General features: G+C 50.4%; 1 protein-coding gene across 6 annotated transcripts in view; it reads right to left on the reverse strand.

Moving 5' to 3' along the window:
• The window catches only part of LOC104874729 (ellis-van Creveld syndrome protein), a 33,934-nt gene extending 16,122 nt beyond the window's left edge, over positions 1-17,812 (reverse strand). For 2 of the 6 annotated variants that reach the window (XM_033758776.1, XM_033758778.1), the window contains exons 1-8: positions 16,988-17,810; positions 16,573-16,701; positions 12,129-12,212; positions 10,991-11,223; positions 7,089-7,245; positions 6,788-6,886; positions 3,218-3,355; positions 170-328 (exon numbers count right to left, since the gene is read on the reverse strand). In XM_033758776.1, coding sequence (XP_033614667.1) covers positions 170-328; positions 3,218-3,355; positions 6,788-6,886; positions 7,089-7,245; positions 10,991-11,223; positions 12,129-12,212; positions 16,573-16,701; positions 16,988-17,044 — 1,056 coding nt within the window. In that variant the 5' untranslated portion in view covers positions 17,045-17,810. Of the gene's footprint in view, positions 1-169; positions 329-3,217; positions 3,356-6,787; positions 6,887-7,088; positions 7,246-9,100; positions 9,186-10,990; positions 11,224-12,128; positions 12,213-13,668; positions 14,022-16,572; positions 16,702-16,987 lie in introns of those variants that run through there. The other 4 variants (XM_033758777.1, XM_019210266.2, XM_033758779.1 and 1 more) reach the window with 4 other exon arrangements.
• Positions 17,813-19,572: the final 1,760 nt, after the last annotated feature.

A 19,572-nucleotide genomic window follows, 5' to 3' on the forward strand; every position in this document is an offset into this window, starting at 1 on the left:
GATGGCTGGGTGGGTGTGGAGGTACATGCATGGGTGGTGAATGGTGGATTCCCGCTCATCCACCACAGGAAGGTGTGTGACTTAAAGACCTCCAAGGTGCTTCAGGCCTCAGCCTTCCCCTCCTCTGGCCCAGAAGCCTCCTCCCTCCCTCCCAGCCCTCCAGCTTTACCAGAGTCTGCAGATCCTGAGACTGGCGCAGGAGCTCTTCGGCCACAGCCATTCTTTCCGTCAGAGTCATCGTGAGCTGCCGTGCCTTGGCGCTGGAACATTTAAATTGGTCCACAAGAAAGTGCTGGATGTTTTCCATCTGTTTCCAGAAGGCTTCCATCTGTGAAACGAACATGAGAGGCAAGAGTCAGGGGAGAAGACTTATTTAAGAAAGCTATGTGGCTTGTGCTCGGGAATCACAATTCCTTCCTGATGGCAAACAGAGCCTCTGAAGCATCCCACAGCCCTGAAGCATCCACAGTTTATTTTGGCAACAACTGCATTCTACAGAGAGGGCACTCCCTGGCCACCAGGTTTGGAGTTTAGGTTTAGAGATGGCTTTTCAGCAAGCAGCAGTGCCCCGCTGCTCCGGAAGGAAAACTAGGAACTCACCCCGGCTTGAGGACCCTTATGTAGGCCTTGACTACCGCCTGGGCACATGGACTGTGACTGTGCTGGAAACTTCAGGGTCTCTGAAAGGGACTGAGCCAGGCCTAGAAATCAAGGCACCAATGGCCACTGAATAGTAGTTGTTGTCCTGAGCGTGCAAAGGAGTACGGCAGAGATGACGCTGTGAAAACACCTGGCTTTTAAAATCGTTTCCTTTCTTCCATTTTTTTCTGGAGCTTACACCCCTGGGTGCTTTAATTTGTGGCACTGCAGCCCCTGGGCACTGTGTTTTACAAAAATACAGGAAAGTTAACAACTGTTGACGAGGCTCGGGAGTGGGCCAGGCTGTGCCCAGATAAAATGGTGTGGGGAGATCATGGAGGAGGCTCACGGGCCATAGGGCTGGGGCCAGCAAGAGGCAGGAGGTTCTGGCTTAGATCTGTTATGAGCCCCAAACGCTCAGAGCTGGGGCTTTCTGCAGGGTGGATCACGGGGGTGCTGTACTCACTGGGGGATGGAGCCACCGCTGAGTTCCGGGGCTGAGTGTGCTGTGGGAGGTGGGGCCTGGTGGGAAGAGGCTGTTACTGGGGCTTGGCCCAGGCGGATTTATCTCTCTCTCAGTGCTTCCCTTCTCTCAGCTTCCTGTCCCCCATGGTGTGAGCAGCTCTGCTCCACCAGGCCCCTGTGCCAGGACTCTTGCCGAGGAGCCAGCTGACCAGGGACTGTAACTCTGAGCCAAAATTAGCCTCTTCTATAAATTGTGGTGCTGAGTATTAAGTCTTCTCAGTGACAGGAAGGTGACAAAGACACAGGATTTGCCTCAGGTCCATGGCTCAGATTTTCTTCACTTTTGCTTGGATTCTCGGATACCAAATACTGACCGTTCTTGCTAGAAGGGCAAGGGAGGGGGCAGGAGTTAGTGGCACTAGAAAGTCGCGCTGACCTTGTTTCTGTGGCCAAAGGTCACGACACATCGGCCCAGAGTGCTGAATCCCTCCAGCCCTGTCAGGACAGAGTGGAGCCTTGGGAATGGGCAGTGCCTACCTTGAGGGCCTCACTGCAGCCCAACACCTGACTCTGCTGCCGCCCAGCCCTTCCTTCTGTCCCCTCAAGAGAGACTTTAGCACCTCAGCACCCTCATGCTCTCTCTCCAATAGCTTGTGCAAGAGAATGCCAGCCCCTGCATACCCAGACCCACAGTTCCATGTCCCACGACCTCTGTCTCCTCCTTACAGCCACAGGGGCCAGGCTGCCCACCCCATCTCAAGTGCTCCATTCCCTGCACATAATGGCTGGGGCTTTCTCTTTCTCTGCCAAGCCCCAGGCAGTTCCTTCTCTGCTTCTCTGCCTTGATCCTCCTCAGCTCCTCCTCTGACCTCCTGGCAGGATCTGAGATTTGGGGCTATGCTCAGGCCAGAGCCAGTCCTGGGAGGCCACTGGCACTTGCAGGTCTTGTGAAATGTGAGCCCTCGCCCTGCTGTTCCACAGTTCTGGGAGTCACAGGAAGCCAGGCTAAGTGCTGCCCCTCAGCCATCTCTTCCTGGCTCCCCAGTCCAGGGACTCCCCGTGCCCCACATCCTGTCCCCCAGGCCTCAGTGGGGACCCTCTTCCGCCAGACCGCTCCCCTTAAGGCATGAAAGCCAGACCTCCCATCAGCCTCCCAGCTTGTTGCTCATCCTGACCCTTTATTGGCAGTGCTGACCCTCTCTCTCCTCTTCCTGCCACCCACTGTCCCATGCATAGCACCATGTCAGCTCTTGAGCTTTTCCTTCCTCTTCCTCCCTGCTGTAGTTGCCTTCTGGAAGTTCCTGCTCAAACTGGGTTTGTCCAGCAGCACTTAATGGTCCTCTGTGCAGAGCCCAGGAGTCCCTCTAACATGGAAGCTGGGCCGAGCCACCCCTGCCTTAAACCTGTGATGCCCACCTTCTTTCGGGTGTGAGATGAGAAGCTTGACTGGATCTCTCTGGCTTTCTCTTGAGCTTGCTGCCTCCCTGGCTCCCATCTGCTACCTACTGGCCAGCATCGGCCCTCCCCACCTGGCCTGTCGGGGGTCCCTTCCTCAATGAGGGGAAGCAGTCCTCTCTCCACTGTGCCTTGTTCCTCTCCCACATGCCCGGGCACCACAATCCCAGGAGACCTCACCTACTCCGGAGCAGCAGAGGGCCTGGCCTGGCACCTCCAGGACAGAGCCACTAAACAATGAAGGTTGAACGCCCCTCGCCCAGCACAATGAATGGCCAAGAGTGTGCGCCAAGGCAGTGCCTGTTTAATACGCAGTCTGTGGCCGGGGTCTCAGAGAATCCATCCTCTCTGCAATTTAAAACATGCTTTTTATGATGCTTTAAGTTTGAAAGTGGGTGGCTCGTGACATTGAGGGTCGTAGCAAGCTTTGCTTTGCATGATAAAAAGATCAACCTAAAATTTAAATGAAGACCAAAACAACCCACTACTGTAAATCTTTGCTCCCTAATTACACTTTCTCTATGGCTTAGCTACAGAAGCCGGATCCCTGCCTCTGGGGGAGAACGCAACAGGGAATCTGCGCTCTCAACAGTCTCCTAAGTACCACCTCTTTAATCGTGCCAATGTCACTGGCCCAGAGAGAAAGGACATCGCCTACGTTGTCCACGAGCTGCTCCGAGTACCCCCTCTCCTTCTTCTCCACATCTGCCAGCGTGATGTACTCCGAGTCGCTGGTGCCCAGCACTTCCGTGTTTGACAGCTTGATCTGAAGTCCCTTCTCTAATTCCTCCAAATCCTGGGAGGAAGAAAGGAAATCAAATAAACAAAATCTGCCACATTTTAAATTCTAGAAAAACACACGCTTTCGTTTTTCCCACATTATCAGCAAATTTTTTGTAACAGTAACTAAATGCAATAGGAGCTGCCTTGCTTAAGGTTGGATTGGTTCAAATTTACTTTCCTCATTAAACACAGAAACTTAAGAATAAAGGATTATTTTGTGCTATACTCCTCTCTCAAAAAGACTAGGCCACACTTAAAAGATAATGAAATCACATCTTTCAATCATTACAAGTCCTAGAAAATGTCATGACTCCTATGGGGTTGGGAGGGAAAAGTTTCTTCCCTACACACCTGCCTTCCATATGGAAGGGTTATATGCTATACCTCAGGGGAGGAAGTGATGTGTACATGGTGGGTGGGTTTAAGAACAGGAAGTGAGCACAGTGGTTTAACTTCTGCTTCCTTTTTGGGATGCACCACTCAGGACAGCTCACTGTTTTGGTGTGGTCCAGCCCAGAGGGAGCAAGGTAGCAGAGGCCCTGCTTCCAACGGCAGAAGGCTGAGGGGGCTCAGTTTCACAGGTGCAAGGCAAGAAGCTGAAGCAATTCTGCAATTTAGTATGAGAAAGACCTCCATGATTACTGTGTCTTGAGCTACTCTCAATAATAAAGCTACATTTTTCTGTCTGTCTCCTCGACTCTGTCTCTCAATGAACTCTGAACTTGGGAAAAAATGTGGGAGTCCTCTGTCATCCTTCAAACCCAACATCCAGGGCAGGAGGCAGATCTCTCTGCTCCAGAACTGTTGTCACTGTCACATAACCTGTGCAGTCGCAGGCAGCTTCAGTAGGGACATGGATAAAAGCTGCTACTGAGCCTACACTGAGGGCATATGTGGTTCTAATCCTCACAACAGCTCTGCAAGAGGTAAGGGATGGCTTTTTCCTGATGGGACCAAGATAAATGGCAAGTTCAGATATTGTGTCCTAAGACTCTCGGGCAGAAAGAGCAGTACTAGGCTTGTCCTACTCTTTAAAATTCTGCATCATACTACTTCCCTTTTTACGAGCAGCTGACATTTCTCACCGTTTCTTGTCCTTTTCCAGAAGTTCCAAGAATGTTGAGGGCATTAAATGGAATTATGCACTTAAAGCACTTGGCTAGACTGCCTAGAAAACAGTAGCCACAATTACTATCAAGTCACCTGGCAGGTATGGTCATGCAAACCTGTGATCACAGCTACTCAGGAGGCAGAAGTAGGAGGATCGCAAAGTTGAGCTCAGCCTGGGCAATTTAGTGAGAGCCTGAGATCCTGCTGCAAAATTTTTAAAGAAGAGGGGGTGGGGCGGGGCTGGAGATGTAGATTAGAAGTAGAGCCCGGCATTAAATATCTCTGCAAAGTCAAAGAGCACTGTAAGAGGTGGCAGGGGTGGGACTGGGATTTGATCCGAGGTCTGCAGACTCCATATCTATTCCTGGCACTGTAATATGCACCTTATTTCATTGTCACTATTGTTACTGCAAATACCATCAACATCATCATTGTTTTTATCCTTGGAAAATCACTTTAACCCATCGAGCATCAGTTTCTTTAGCTGTTAAATGAAAATCATAATGGCCGTTCACAGGGCTGGCATGAAATTAAATCATGTACACGGGCACTGTGTGCATTGCCTGCGGGTCCTGACAGAGGTGCCGGCGACGGAGAGGGTGGTGTGCGCCATCTCCCCCTGGGGTGGAGGGAGTGATCCTTCCCACGGGATCCGGGATCTTGGTGAAGAAACCTCTGCCAACCTCCAGCGTCGTGGTGGTGGGGGTGAGGAGGAGGACGACGATGGTGAAGGCGGTAGCAGCAGTAACAGGATGACGGAGATGGAGGTGGTGAGGGTAGCAGTGACCACGATGATGAGGAGTGAAAACGATGGCAGTGGTGGGGCTGATGAAGAAGATTATGATCGCTGTGATGCTTTAGATCTAAAATGTGCCCGAAAGTCTCATGTGATCAGAGATGATCACCTCGACGGGAGGTGACAGACCATGGGGTGCTATAGTCCTTAGAGGTTAGTCCACCCACGAGTTCACAGCCGAAGGTGCTGTTAGGACCTGGGGCCTGGCTGGAGGTGGATCCTGCGGTGTGGCCCGGAGGGACGTGTTCTTGTCCCAGCTTCTTCCTTTGTTCTCTCTGCTTCCTGCCTTCTGTTGAGCATCTTTCCTCTGCCAGGCCCTTCTGCCGTGCTGCTTTTGCTTTGGAGCCAGCTGTGGATTAAACCCTCCGAAACCGCGAGCCGAGTAACCCTTCCCTTTAAATTGTAGGTGTTGGATGTTCTGCCCCAGCGATGGGAAAGTTACTGATCCAGTGATGACGGTGACGAGAAGAGTGATAACTACACAGGGATGGTGAAGACGGTGGCCGCGGTGACGATGGTGGTAACACAGTGAAGGTGATGAAGATCATGATGATGATGATTCTGGTGGCGGGACTATGGTGGTGGCCGTGGCGATAAGGACATTAGCAGCTATCACAGATCATAATCTAACATTAGGATCCCAGAGCTTGTAAAAGACATGCATACCCGTGTTCATGCCAACAGCTTATTTTTGGGAGCAGCCTGTATGTATGCAGAAAATGTGCTATACACACACACACACACACACACAATAGAGTTCTGTCCAGTCATAAGAACGATAAACGTCAGTCATTTGTTGAAAAATGAATGGCTCTTAAGGCCATAATGCTAAGTGAAATAAATCAGACACAGAAGGTTAAATATTCCTTGGCTTCTCTCAAGTGAGAAACCCAACGTATAAGAAATATAAAAGAGCAAAATGAAAGAGAAATGATAGGAAACAGGAGGTAGACTTTGTGGAGGTGGGAAGGGGATCTGGATACTGGGGATCAGGGGCAGCCAGGAGCACAGGTGGGGATAAAATGATTCAGGTATAATCTGTAGATGTCCAAGCTCCCCAGGATGAGTAGAAGGATCGGGTATTGCAAACATGAAATAAAAAAAGATAGAGCCAGCATTCCAGCTGCACCAGGGCTGCCTCCAAGCTCTGGGCTGTGTATGAAACTGGGTCTTTTCTAGGAAAGACCACAAAGAGGAGAACACAAAGGAGTAGCAGCAGTTATAATCCATGAATGTATTTTATCCTTAAAATTGCCCCAAACTTGTGTAGAAATAACACAGAGACTGTCGATCAGCAACGCCTATGACAAACATTTTGTCTCTTTTGTCTACTTTGAATATTTACACATTTTAAACATTACACATTCTTCTTTATATGTTTGTATACATGCTTTTATATATCATTAGATCATGTTGCAAACCCTCACTGTAATAAACTATTCCTATACACGAAAGCAAAAATACTTGTGTATTGTAGTATCACATGTACTATGTGTAAGTGTTGTATGGGCAACTTTGCAATGCCGAGTAATGACTTACATGTTCTTGTTCTGAAAGGATCTTTTGGTGCAATTCATCATCTGACTTCTTCTTCGGAAGAAGGTCCAGGAGGCACATTTTAAAAATCTGAATAAACATCTACCATTAAGAAGGGAAAGTTAGGATGAGAAAGGTTTAAACAACAGTGACTTCCTTCCTATTTCTCACTCCTCCTCCCTCCTCTGTCTCTTCCCTCATATACAAGTTGTGACTGAAAAATATGGAAAATGTTTCAAGTTTTAAATAAATTATTACAGTAAAAGACACTGCCATGAATCCTCTTCAAAATCCTCCCCCTTACTTCAAACACACTCATCCCGGCAGCAGCAGCTCTGGAGTCCTGTTCTGCGAGTGTCTTCAGTTGCGCTGTCCTGACTGCCTTCATGTCTTGAGTGGATTCAAAACATTTCCCTTTCATTTGACTTTGGGGAGGAGCCAGGAGTTGCTCAGTGCCAGATCTAGTGAACAAGATGGACGAGGACTCAGCGTCGAGTTTTTCCAAGCCTGTCTTTCTCAGCACTGGCCAGCAGCATTCACCGTAGTTTTGATCACACCTCATAAAGACACTCACAAAAGAAGTCTTCCAGAACTGCTTCCGAAAAATGGCAGCAACAGTGGGATAAGTGTGTTTGAAGGAGGAGGATTTTGAGGGGGATTCATGGCAATGTGTCATTTACTGTAATATATTTTTTATACTTATTTTATTTTGAGACAGGGTCTCACTATGTAGTTGAGACTGATCTGGAACTCACTGTGTAGCCCAGGCTGGTCTCGAACTCACAGTAGTCCTCCTGCCTCAGCCTCCCGAGTGCTGCGATTACAGGTGGGCGCCGCCACGCCTGGCATATACTTATTTTATTCGCCTTTGTAGTTTGAAGCAGGGAAGACCTTTGATTACACATCAGCATAACAGCCTACATGGGTTGCATTTTAATGATGGTGGTAAAGAATCTTTTACTTTTCCTCATACATTTATTCATCAAGTATTCACCAGCTGTCCACTGTGTGCAAGGCCACTGGTTCCCAATTCTGTCGATGGAGACCAAGAACGGCCCTCCCAGAGGTGGGGGGGTCGGAAAAGCCTAAGGGGTGTTGTCAACTCCAGCCCTGTGCTGCAGGACCTGACGTCACTGCACCCAGCAGGAATGGCAGGCCACACACCTGCCCAGGTGCGGCGTGACGGTGGGCATCTCTGTGACAGCAGGCTGCCCCCGAGGCCCCCCAGGACCTCTGCTGGCCAGCTGTTCTGGGTTCTGAGGACAGAAGTCCCCGGTCCTCCCGGGGAGCAGGGAGCCTTTGAGAATAGCCAGGGTCCCCACCCCCACGGAGACCAGCTGTGGCCCACGGAAACAGCACGTGACACTCGCCGGGGGACCTCTGCAGGCCTGACATGGAGGGTTCAGCTCTGTTCCTTGAATTCTGGCATTACTGTGGGTTCACACACAGGCACCTGCCCGCAGGCCAGGCCTGCTGCTACCTGGAGTTTGCTTCCTCTTAGGTGTGCCCCTGCTGTTCTCTTCCCTCTGGTCTACGGCCCAGGGTGCTGTAGGGGAGCCTTGTGTTTCCATGTCCCTTTCCGCTTCCCAAAGGGCTGTCCCCTGTCCTGCCTCTGGAGGCCTCCACCCTCCTCCAGTCATTCAGAGAACCCATCCCAGGGAGGACACACTGCTCTTTGGAACTCCTGCAGTCAGTCCTGGTACGAAGGCTGCCGGGGCCTCTCCCTGGCTTCCTGTTGCTCAGACCCTGGCAGACTGGCTCAGACAGCGGGCGCACCGACACTGAATCCCGTTCTCCTGATGCTCATGTGCCATGTCGTGTCCTCAATTACTCACTCAGAGGACACTGGCTCTATCTGTGGTTTTCTGACTTTATGCAAGTCTTCCTCTCTGTGCCTCAGTCTTCTCCACTAACAATGGCGGCTCCCGCCTCTCTGGCTTGTGGTGAGGTCAATGTGGTGGCCTGTGGATACCTCCAGGGCCTGGCACACAGCAGGCACTCAATAAACGGGTGCCCGTCAATATGATTAGTATGGTTCTCACTCTTTTTCAAAAGCTTTGTTCTCTTTGGAACAGTTCTGGTCTCCAGCCAGAGGGCGGCAGTCACCGTTCTGTCAGCCCCAACTCTGGGTAAAGAAAGGCCGGGCCTGCTCTCCTTGCGCCACAGTCCAAGGCCTGATGCCGCAACCCTTCCCCAGACTGTTTCTCGTCACTCAAGTCTGTGTCCTGAGGGCCTCTGGGGCTCAGGGACACAGAGAGCCAGGCCTCCCTGTTCCTGACCCCAGGAGAGGGAGAGAGAGCCACGTTCCCCACCTACCAAGTGCTGCTCCTGCCTCAGCGCCGCATCCAAGCGCTGCAGGTCTTTGAGGTGAAGGTTATAGACACATAGCTCGATGTCTGCACTGAAGGAGCCAAAGAAGCAGGAGAGATGGTGTCATGGTTTAGGTCTGGAATGTGCCCCCAAGGTCTCCTGTGCTCAGAGGTGGGGCTTTTCGAAGGTGGCTGGGGTGTGGGGTGCTACGCTCCGTAGTGGATTCATCCATTGATGAGTTCATGGCTGACTGTGCTGTTAGGAGGTGCTGCGGCCTGGCTGGAGGAAGTGGGTCTATGCGAATGTGACCCAAAAGGCTATATTCATGTCTGGGCTCCTCCCTTGTCTCTCTCTACTTCCTGGATGCCATGATGTGAGCGGCTTTCGTCAGCCAAATTTTTCCATCATATGTTTCTGCCTTGGAGGCCCCCACACCACCATGGACTAAACCCTCTGAAACCAAGAGTCAAGTAAACTTCTCCTTTAAATTGTGGATGTTTGGTATTTTTGTCCCAGCAATGGGCAAGTGATGATGGTGGAGAGCAAGGGAGGAGATGGCGGTACTGGTGGCAGTGGTTGGAAGGATAAAGATGACACTATTGGTAGATGGGGTGAGGGAAAGGAGTATTCTTGTCCCTGGCTCCTCCTTCCTCTTTCTACATCCTGGCCACCATGACATGAGGCGCTTTCCTCCACTAGACTCCACCACCAAGCTGTCCTGCCTTGGAGCCAGCCAGGGACTGAATCCACTGGAAACTGAACTGAACAAACCTCTGTCTCTCTAAGTTTTGGGAGCTGGGTTTTCCGTCCCAGCCCTGGAAAATGAGTATGGAAGGTCAGTGTGTCAGTGGGAGGTGGGAGCTCAGTGCACCGCGGGGTGTCTCGGCCCTCACAGCCCCCGAGGGTGACAGGAAGGAGGCCAGAGAGCTGCTGCACATACCCTAATGACTAACAAGAATGGTGTCAGCGTCCACGTCCCTAAGACCTGTCCCCTCAGTGCCACTTCACAGATGAGGAAACTGACTCAGGGAACAGAGGACCCGGGATGTCAAGTGATGGCCACACAGTCGCCTTTTGGGACCTTTCGTCCCTGAGAGTCACACTCACTTTAAATGATGACACACCCACCCAGGGGTGACAAGCGTGAGCAGCCATGACACGCCAGCGCGGGCCTATTCACCCACCCGGAAGCTCTCCTTCACTACGGCTCCCTCCCTTAGGCCACTTTCGGGGTCGGCATGGAACTCAAAGCTGCGGACCCACCCCTTCTGCAGCCCTGAGCCGAGCTGGGCCTCGACCATCCAGCCCAGGCTCCTGGAATTTAAAGCAGAGCGGTCCAAGGACTGCTCCAGGCTGAAGATCGGTGTTTTGGAGCACCGATCTTTGGAGATGAGTTTTAACAAAACTCCCTCCCTCTCTGCTGTGTGTCTTTGGGGGAGTCACTCAGCCTCTCTGTGTCATGCTTCCATCGTGAAGTGGGGAGAACTGCTGGCATCTACCTCCCAGGGCTGTCCGAGGACACTCACTGGTTCCTATTTATGGACCACAGAACCCGGCCCAGGCTGCCCTGGGCAGAGCAGTGAGCAGCAGCGGGGCGGCCTGGGCCTCAGTTCACGCGGTCACTGCTCCTGCCAAGCTCTGCCTTCCAAGGTGCCCGTCACAGCTGGCTGCTGTTGCAGTGCCCAGAGCACACTCTCGATAAGCAAGGTCCCCTCGTCCCTGCCAGCCCAGCATCAGTCAACCCCGCGTGCACAGTGAGCGACCAGAGGGCCTGGGATCCCAGCTCTGACACTGGCCGCTGTGTGTCCCTGGCGGACTCGCTTAACCCCTCTGGGCCTCTGTGTCTGCCCTGAACTCTGAATCCTGTGCCGCCCCCCTCATTGCCCCAGTGCCTACCTCTCGCAGGCCAGCACCTCAGGGAAGCTGTTTGCCCTCAGGAAGGCGCGGCACAGCAGTCTGTCCTCACTGGCAGCAGAGCGGGCGCTGCAGGAGGAGCTGCAGTCTTCCTTCTCGGCTGGGCTCAGGCTGCCCAGGCTGCTGGATGGCGAGGGTCCCCCCGGCTGGTGTGGCAGGGCCGCTGGCTTCAGGGTCTCGTGCAGGGACGGGTTGGAGGAGCCGTCAGCCAGGGGCTGGAGGCGGAGCAGCCTGTTAGCCCAGGGACGCAGCTGCTCCGCGATGCATGGTGACAGCTGGTGGCAGGGCCTGGCTGCAGCAGGCTGCTCAAGGCCCAGGATCACAGCCACAGCCAGGCTCCAGACTTGCGTCCCAGCTCTTGTCCTATGAGGCCAGCCCCAGGCTTCTACCTCAAAACATCGCCTGCTCTGTCCCCGACATCCCCTGCCCAACATCCAGCGGCTGGACTGACCTCTCCCCAGCAGCCTGCCCACCAGCTGTGCCTCGCGTCTGTCCCCAGACTGCTGACCCGGCCACCTGCTCTCCTTCTCCCACAGGGACACCTTCAGAGCCATGTTCAGGGGCTCCTCCGCCCTCCCTCAGCTGCCAGTGCCATAGCCTTGTCCCCTGCTGCCCAGTCTGAGCCAGACTCTCTCGCCGTGCCTATTTCTGGTCTCCCCAGACTCTCATCCCCCTGCCTAGAACAACAGCCTTGTTCCTTGTTTTCTGGGCTGAACCACTCCTCCCTCTCTGCACCACTGTCTACTGGTCTGGGGGCCCAAGTTCCTTGGTCATGACTACATGGCCCGATTTACCACATGTTGGATCTGCCAGACCTTGAGGCACTCCAGGGAGGGCTGACGCTCTCCCCACTGCAGGAAGCGCTAGAGCCCCTGCTAGGCCTGCCCAACAGGCCCAACAATGGCTGCTGCTGATGTATAAATACACTTCATCGGCCACCACACGGCTAAGTGAAGTGCGGGTCCCAGTGTGTGTTCCTGTTAAAGGTTCTGTGGAAAATGGCCTGCCACAAAACCCTTGACTAGGACTGAGAGTCGCTCATTTAACCCCTCTACCCCACCCCAAGCTCTAGGAGATTCCACAGTTAACTGCATTTCCAAGAAGGAGCTTGGAGTCTCACCCGGAACTTCTGATTGATGGGGTAAATGACCTTGGCCTTCAGCGCAAATGCTGCGACGTTGCTGTTGAAAGAAGGCTCACGTTCCTGGGAAGGAGAGGGGATGAATGGCACGGAGGCTTTCAGTAAAGGGAAGGACACACGGCCCCAAGTTCCCAAAATGCCACACGCTAACACTAACAGTGGCTCCGAGGAGGGACCACAATAGGCCCATTTAGACCCGTGTAAGTGCTCACCTCCTGGAAGGACAGATGACTAGGTAGAGATGAACAACTGGACAGAAGGGCATGTGGACCGATGGGTGAACAGATGGTTAGGTGGGTGGTGGATGGACGGATGCACACAGATGGACAGATGAGTAGAGAGATGAACAAAATATGGATGGAAAGCAGGAGGGAAGGGTGGGTAGGTGGGTGGGTGGTGGAGGTGTGAGTGGATACACTGACAAATTCTTGGACAAATAAATGGTATCATTTAATTCTGATTTAACTTCAACTTTGGAAGTAAGAGGGATTTTTAATAACTTGATACCAACTAACAAGAGTCTTTTAAAGAATTATGAGCCATCTTTAAATGGAAAAAGTGAACACATGAAATAATTTTAAGACAGCAAGAGTTAGTCCTAGAGTTCTGGAGCACAGTAGTTAACCTCTGCCTACAGCAATTTATGATGTATTTCAAGACAACTGGTGCAGCAGTTTGAAGTCCTAGCATGTCAAAATGATACATTTCGAGGAGATGGAAATGCTAATTGGCCTCATTTGATCACTAGAGATAGCAAATTATCATATGGTACCCCGTAAATACGCACAGTGATTAACTACACTTAATTTTTTTTTTTTTACTCTGGTAGTGGGGATCGAACTCAGGACCTTGTATTTGCCAGGCAGATGCGGCACCACTGAGCGACATTCCCAGTCCATGTACTCTTTTAATTAAATTTAGCATTGTTAGGGTATAAACACATGGGGCAACATGCACACAAGATTCTGGATGATAACTTTAAACAAAAAAGAAGTGGCCGGGCAAGTCTTTGAACTTCTTGCAGCCTCTGTCTTCGCCTCCTCTGAGAAGCCTCCTCGATTCCAGCAGGACGGACTCCCCACAGCCCCAGCACCTCTCTTCCCCACAGGCTCACACCCTGCAGGTCCCCAAATCCCTGCTTGGGAACCAGCCAGCTGAGGAGGAGTGGAGGCAGCGAGCAGACTCCTCAGACAGCTGCAGGCCTAGCTTTCTGGCCTTGCCCTGAAGGGAGAGCCGAAGAGAATGCAACCAGTCTCCAGCTGCCACATCCACCCTGGCCCAGACACCCACCTCAGGGACACAGAGGTTCATCTGTGGCTCACTCTGGGCTGCTGACACAGGAGCCGAGGAGCCACAATGCACCCTGGATACAAAACGTGACCCAAGCTTCGGCAAATGTTTAAATAAAGCGACAGTGTCACAATGCATTGCCACGAATCCCCCTCAAACCCCTCCTGCAGAGGTGAAAAGAAATGAGAGGAGGAAAGGGTAAAAGACAGGAGGAAAGCCCGGCCTCTACCTTCCTGTAGCTCATCTTCTAAAGGAGAGGTGCAAAACAGGTACTGCACTTAGGGTGAAAAACATAAAGAAAAAGAGTTGGGGCCGGGCCAGCTGGGCCCTGTGCAGCAGCACCCTGGGATGGGAGCCGGGACAGCAGCCTAGCTCGGTAGGGCACTGGCACTGCCCAGCCGGTGGTGGCTTCATCCTGTGCACATGTGAATTCTCCGTCCCCCTCACTGCAGCCTGCAGTGCCCTGGAGGGCAGGGCTTGAAGAACGTCACAGCCTTGGCAGGGGAAGGAAGGGGCCAGGAGCCCTTGGCACAAGGGAACGAGAACTGGACAGGGGTCTGCTACCCAACGGGACAAAAGGACTTCAGTTTTTCAAAGCTGTCGTATAAAGTTCAGGTGTTCTCCAAATTCCCAACCTCCCCTGCTGAGAAAACACAATTACTCAGAAAACTGGTTGTAGAGCAAATTTGCAGTTCATCTGAAGCAATGCAATTATGTGGAAAACTGGTTAGAGCATAATTGTAGGAGAAAAGCCATTTCGCTCCCGACATAAGGTGTTGTTTGCAGTGCACGCGTAAGCGCACCCCCCACGGTGGCTCGGTCCCCTCTCCCTCCTTCCACAGCAGAGGTGGGATGAATAGCCGGGCTGTGGGTAGAAGGCTCAGAGCTCACGGGTTTCCCTGGGCTATGAGCTTTCGCTCACAGGAGCTACTCATTAAACAGGTCACGCGAGCAGTGGGGGAGGTTGGCTGCGAATTAGCATGCAGGTGAGCGCCTCCAGAACAGCCCTGTCACATCAGAATCTGCAGCAGGGGGCGCTCTGTCCAGCCAGACAGCTCAACCAGGGGACGCTAACTTAACTCTGGACAATGATTAGCCCGGTAATGGGCCTCTGCTGGGCATAGCTGAATAGTTAGCAAGTAAAACATTAATTACCAGGCAGGAAAAATACAAGTTAACCATCCAGGGGGTAGGAAGACCTGTCCCTGCCCTGCAAACACTGGGGGGACCACATTAGAAAACCCTAGGGATGCACTGAAGAAATCACTGTGACCTCATTGTAAAAGCGAGATGTCTGAGGCCCAGGCAGTGAAGTTTCTTACCCAATATCACATAGTAGCAGAGCCGGGATGGCGTTTAGTGCTGGGTCCCAAAGCCAGGGCTGTTTCTAGCCCACGTGAAGCTTCTTAGATGTGAGTAGGGTTGTTTCTTATTTTTCTTATAACAGTTATATCAAGATAGAATCTGTACATCTGCACTGTACAATTCACCCATGTGCAGTATATAATTTGACAGTTTTCAGTATCTTTCCAGACAGATGTGACTGTCACCATGGCCATTTCCAGAACTATCCACAGAATCAAAGAGAAACCTTGTAGCAATCACCCCACCTTTCCCTTCCTTGATCCTGGGCCTGGAAATCACTGTCTCCTTTCCCTACAGTTCTGGACATTTCCTGTGAATGGAAATTTGCCAATGGCGGCCTTTTGTGATCGCTGCTTCACTTAGCATAACATTTGGGTCTCCTTTCTGTAGGCAGGGTTTTAGTAGTATGACAGAAGGGTGAGGGAGACAGAAAGACAGACAGACACCACCACGCATCAGGACTCACACCCTGTCACAAGGGGTGCCGAAGTCCCCAGGCCCTAGAGATCCATGTGGAGTCAGGGACCCAGGGCTGCACAGAAAGAGAGACACAAAGATGGAGATGGAGCAGGAGCAGGGGTGCACAGCACTGTGAGGAGTGGCAGCCCAGGCACAGAGAGCTTGCTCTCCATCTCCATGACCTCCAGCTCAGCCCGGGGCAGGCCTCCTTTCCACAGCGTCCACAGGGTCCCGTCACCATGATGAGGACAACCCTGGGAAGCACAGGCGGGTGCCTGAGCGTCACCAGCAGCTGAGCCCGATTTCTGACCTCCTATGAGGTTCCTCTCTCCCTGGCCCCCTCTCTGCCGTCATCAGTGGGACTGCAGAACAAGATGACCGTGATTCTAAGTGACAGCGGCAGATGCACGGGGACAGACGGAGCCAGGAACAAGTCTCAGCTGGCCACTCCCCAGCTGTGGGATGGGGAAAGCACTTATCTCCCGAGCCTCAGTTTCCTCATTTGGAAAATAAGGACAAGAAGAACCGCATGAGATAAACCGTAGGGGTGTTTACATCACTCATCAAGGAGAAAGGAACAACCACGTGGTGTCAGCAGACATTAAAAATGCCACTTCCCCTTTCCTTTCCTAGAAGACAAATCTGCAATGCTTTCCAGAGAACCAGGGAGAGAGCAGAAATGTCTCATTCTCCCCAGGGTGATGTTCTAGGGGTGCAAGTTAGGCTTTGTGTGGACCCTGGAGGGAACGAGGGGACTCTGCCTGGAGTTTAACATCCTGTCCGGGGCGCAGCACTTCTTCCCAAGATATTTACTTGGAAGAAATAAGTGAAAAGAGACTTATATGTTCTTGGCAGCCTTGCCCATAAGGGCCAAATATAGTGAACAATTCCATCCGTCAACTAAACGCCCACCAAGCGGTGGGTGAGAAACCACACAACCAACCATCACTGAGCAATAGAGAGGGACCAGTTACAGACTTCAAAACAAGGCAGGAGGCGCACTGTTAAATCACAGCCAGGGTTGCCCCTACAAGTGTGCACGGCAGGAGGCGACCAGTAGGGGGCACTAGGGAGCTTTCAGGGTTGATGAAAACTTTCTCCATGGGGGCATTGGTACCCAGGATACAGACATTTGTTAAAACTCATCAAACTTTGAACTGAAAATCTGTGCATCTTATTGTATGTAAATGATGTCTCAAAGAGGAAATGCAATGGGAAAATATACCTGTCAGAGATAGTGGCATGATAGAAGGCAGGCCACTTGACACCCAGGGTGCACCTAGGCAAACTGATAAGACAGGAAGCTCACCTCCACAGCCTCCCCATCCTGGGGCACCTGCGTTTCTCTCTTCCTCCTCCTTGACGATGGGGAGCCAGCTTCTGAGGGGCTCTGTGCATTGGGCTCCAAGTTCTTGAGGAGACATTGAGTGTCGTCTTTCTAAACCCCAGGGTGATGGATAGAAATATTATACTACAGTTAACCAGACCAGGTTGTCCTGCCCTGGGCTTTAGCCAACCCAGTCCTCCACTTAGCAGTTATTTCTACTCACCTCTGTGTGCCCTGCAGTCTGACCCAGGCTTTGAGACTGCCTACGTCACTTTCCCTAGAAGTCCCCATGGTCCCCCAGAACACTCATCTGTGTACCCCAGGATAAGAAGGCCAGAGCCTCCCATCTGAGGGATCCCTCAGGACCCAGTGGCCAGACTTGGAGCCAAGCACCTACCATTTCTCTTCTCCCTTGGTTGTGGCCCCCAATGGACCATGAGCTCCTTGAAGGCATCTGTTTTGCATAGAAATTGGCAGATAAGTTTTAATTTCCCTGCTGTTTTCAACAATGCCACTGAATGTGTTACAAGAAAAGATGTGAAGTTACCTTAAATTACAGAGCTGTTTCTATCATGAACCTCGATTGTGTAGATTTTGTATTTGCAAATTCACGTACTTGCTGAAATGTATCGGTAACCAAGGGACGGGGTGCCCGAGGGGCTGTTGCAGCCAGATACAGACACATGCAAGGTATGGAAACACAGAAGTTGCTGACTTGTAGCTCAGTTGAGGGCAAACATGGCCTGGTCCTCCCCTCTTGTCCTTCTCGATATTCTGTAAACAAATGTCTTTCCTGTAGCCTAATGAATGTGCCACTTGTTTTGCAGTTTTATGTGTTTTGTAAGTGCTTTTTCTGTTTAATGCTGTCCCCAGCTCCACAGCTAAAGTGCTGTACAGTGCCCAAGGGTGCTGGAGGGTATGATGAGCTCAACAGTGATGAGGAGCTCAATGGAAACGATGAACTCAATGGAGATGATGAGCTCATTCAGGCCAAGTTCACTGCCACTGGCTGTGAGCATGATGGTGGTCATCAGCAACATGTATTAAATGAGGGTCTTTAAACAGAAACACTATCCTGAAAGGTGAGTTAGTAAGAATGTTGCAAGCAGAATCTGAAAGGATCTAACTAGGTATTTCCCCTAGGGACAAAAGTTCTGCATTCACCAATTTAGTGATCTTAGTGACTGATGACATTAAGTATCATAAATAGTGATAATGGACTGTATTTAGAATTCTGTTATGGCAGAGACACTTGTATCTCCTTCTTTGGTGACCAGTTGCTTAAAGATACACATTTTGCATCAAAGCAGCATCACCAGTTTGTTATTGAATTTGTCAGCAACTAGCACTGAGCATCCAGTAAGCACCAAGCCTTGTTCCAGGTCTTGAGTATGGTTATGAATATACAAAGCCCCTGCCTTCCAGAAGCTGACATTCCAGGGAGAGAAGAAAGACACAGACAAACAAATACACAGCCTGGTGGGGATGATGAGTGCTACAGAGAAATATATGGAGGGTGGGAGGATGGAGAACAACTGAAGGGAAGCCTCTTACACCAGGTAGTGTTTAAAAACAAGATATAAGGGAGCGAGACCTCGAGATGCCCAGAGAAGAGCATTCTAGGAAGAGGGGCCAGCAGGTGCAAGAGCCTGGGACAGGCACAGGCCCAGCCCATCTGGGGAAGTCTATGTGTCTGGAGCACTGTTGTGTGGATCTTGGGGTTGAGAAGGTAGATATGGCCAGAGATTCGGGGTTTGTTTGTTTAGCAACTGTAGCTGAACAGTACAAGAGTTCTGTAAGGAAGGACTAGATAAGAACATCCTGTAAAAGAGACCCTAGAAGAAAACTCCTCTGACCCCACAGGAGAACCCATTTTTAGAGATCTCCTTAAAAGTGATCAGGTGGCAGTTTCCAGCCACCTGAAAACAGACTCTTATCTGAAGAGCAGAATCCAAAATAAGCAAAAGGAAAAAGCAAGCGTGAATCTTACACTGCACAGGGAAAAGAAAAAATAACACATAACAAAGATAACACCCTCAGAGAGATGAAAGAATATATCCCACAAAATAAGAATGGCATAGTATAAACAGAGGATTCTGAAAGTAAATGAAGAGCTCAAACATTAAAATTATGTAATGGATAAAGACACTGATATTTATATAAAATGGAATACTACTTTGCCATAACGAAGGGTAAATTTGAACCACTTGTAGGAAAATGTGTGCCTTGAGAACATAATGTTAAATGAAATAAAGCAGACACACAGCTTAAATGTTGCATGGTTTCTCTTATATGAGAAACTTATACGAGAAACTCAAAGAATAAATAAAGAACTAACTAAAAGATAGATAAGAGGAAACAGGGAGATAGATCTTTTGCACGGGAGAGGACCAAGAGATGGAGGGAGGGGAGAAAAAAGGGATATAAATAGAATTAAGATGTGTCATGCACATGTACCAATTTCCCATGATGACTGTGATCATTATGTAGTGCAAACACATACTAATAAAAATAAAATTATGGAAAAGCTCAATTACAAAGATGAAGGAAAGCCTGCTAGAAAGTAGTATTTTGAAAAAAAAAAATAAAGAGGTGGCTTATTTGAAAGAATAATGTATATGTCTAATTTAACCTAAGTGCAGTTAGGGATTCTTCAAAGAAGAAAATATGTAAGAGGAAAAGAATCTTCAAAGAAGCCAAAAAATAATCACAAAAACAAAACAAAAAGAAAAACAAGTTTCTAGAATGCAAGATGCTGCCAAATGCCCAACTCATGGGATGACAACAGACTTTCACCAAAGTCCATCCTGATGCAATTTCATATACTGGGGCAAAGAATAGATTCTTTAAGATTCTGTAGATGCACAAAAGAAAAAGAAGTTTCATGCAGAGTACCAAGAATCAAAACAGAATTAAATTCCTCAACACTAACAATGGAAGTTAGAAGAAAATGCCTTCAAACTTTAGGTGGAAAATGGAATT

The sequence above is a fragment of the Fukomys damarensis genome, unplaced genomic scaffold (assembly GCF_012274545.1).
Source record: "Fukomys damarensis isolate Sample0158 unplaced genomic scaffold, DMR_v1.0_HiC HiC_scaffold_35, whole genome shotgun sequence".
Classification (NCBI taxonomy): domain Eukaryota; kingdom Metazoa; phylum Chordata; class Mammalia; order Rodentia; family Bathyergidae; genus Fukomys; species Fukomys damarensis.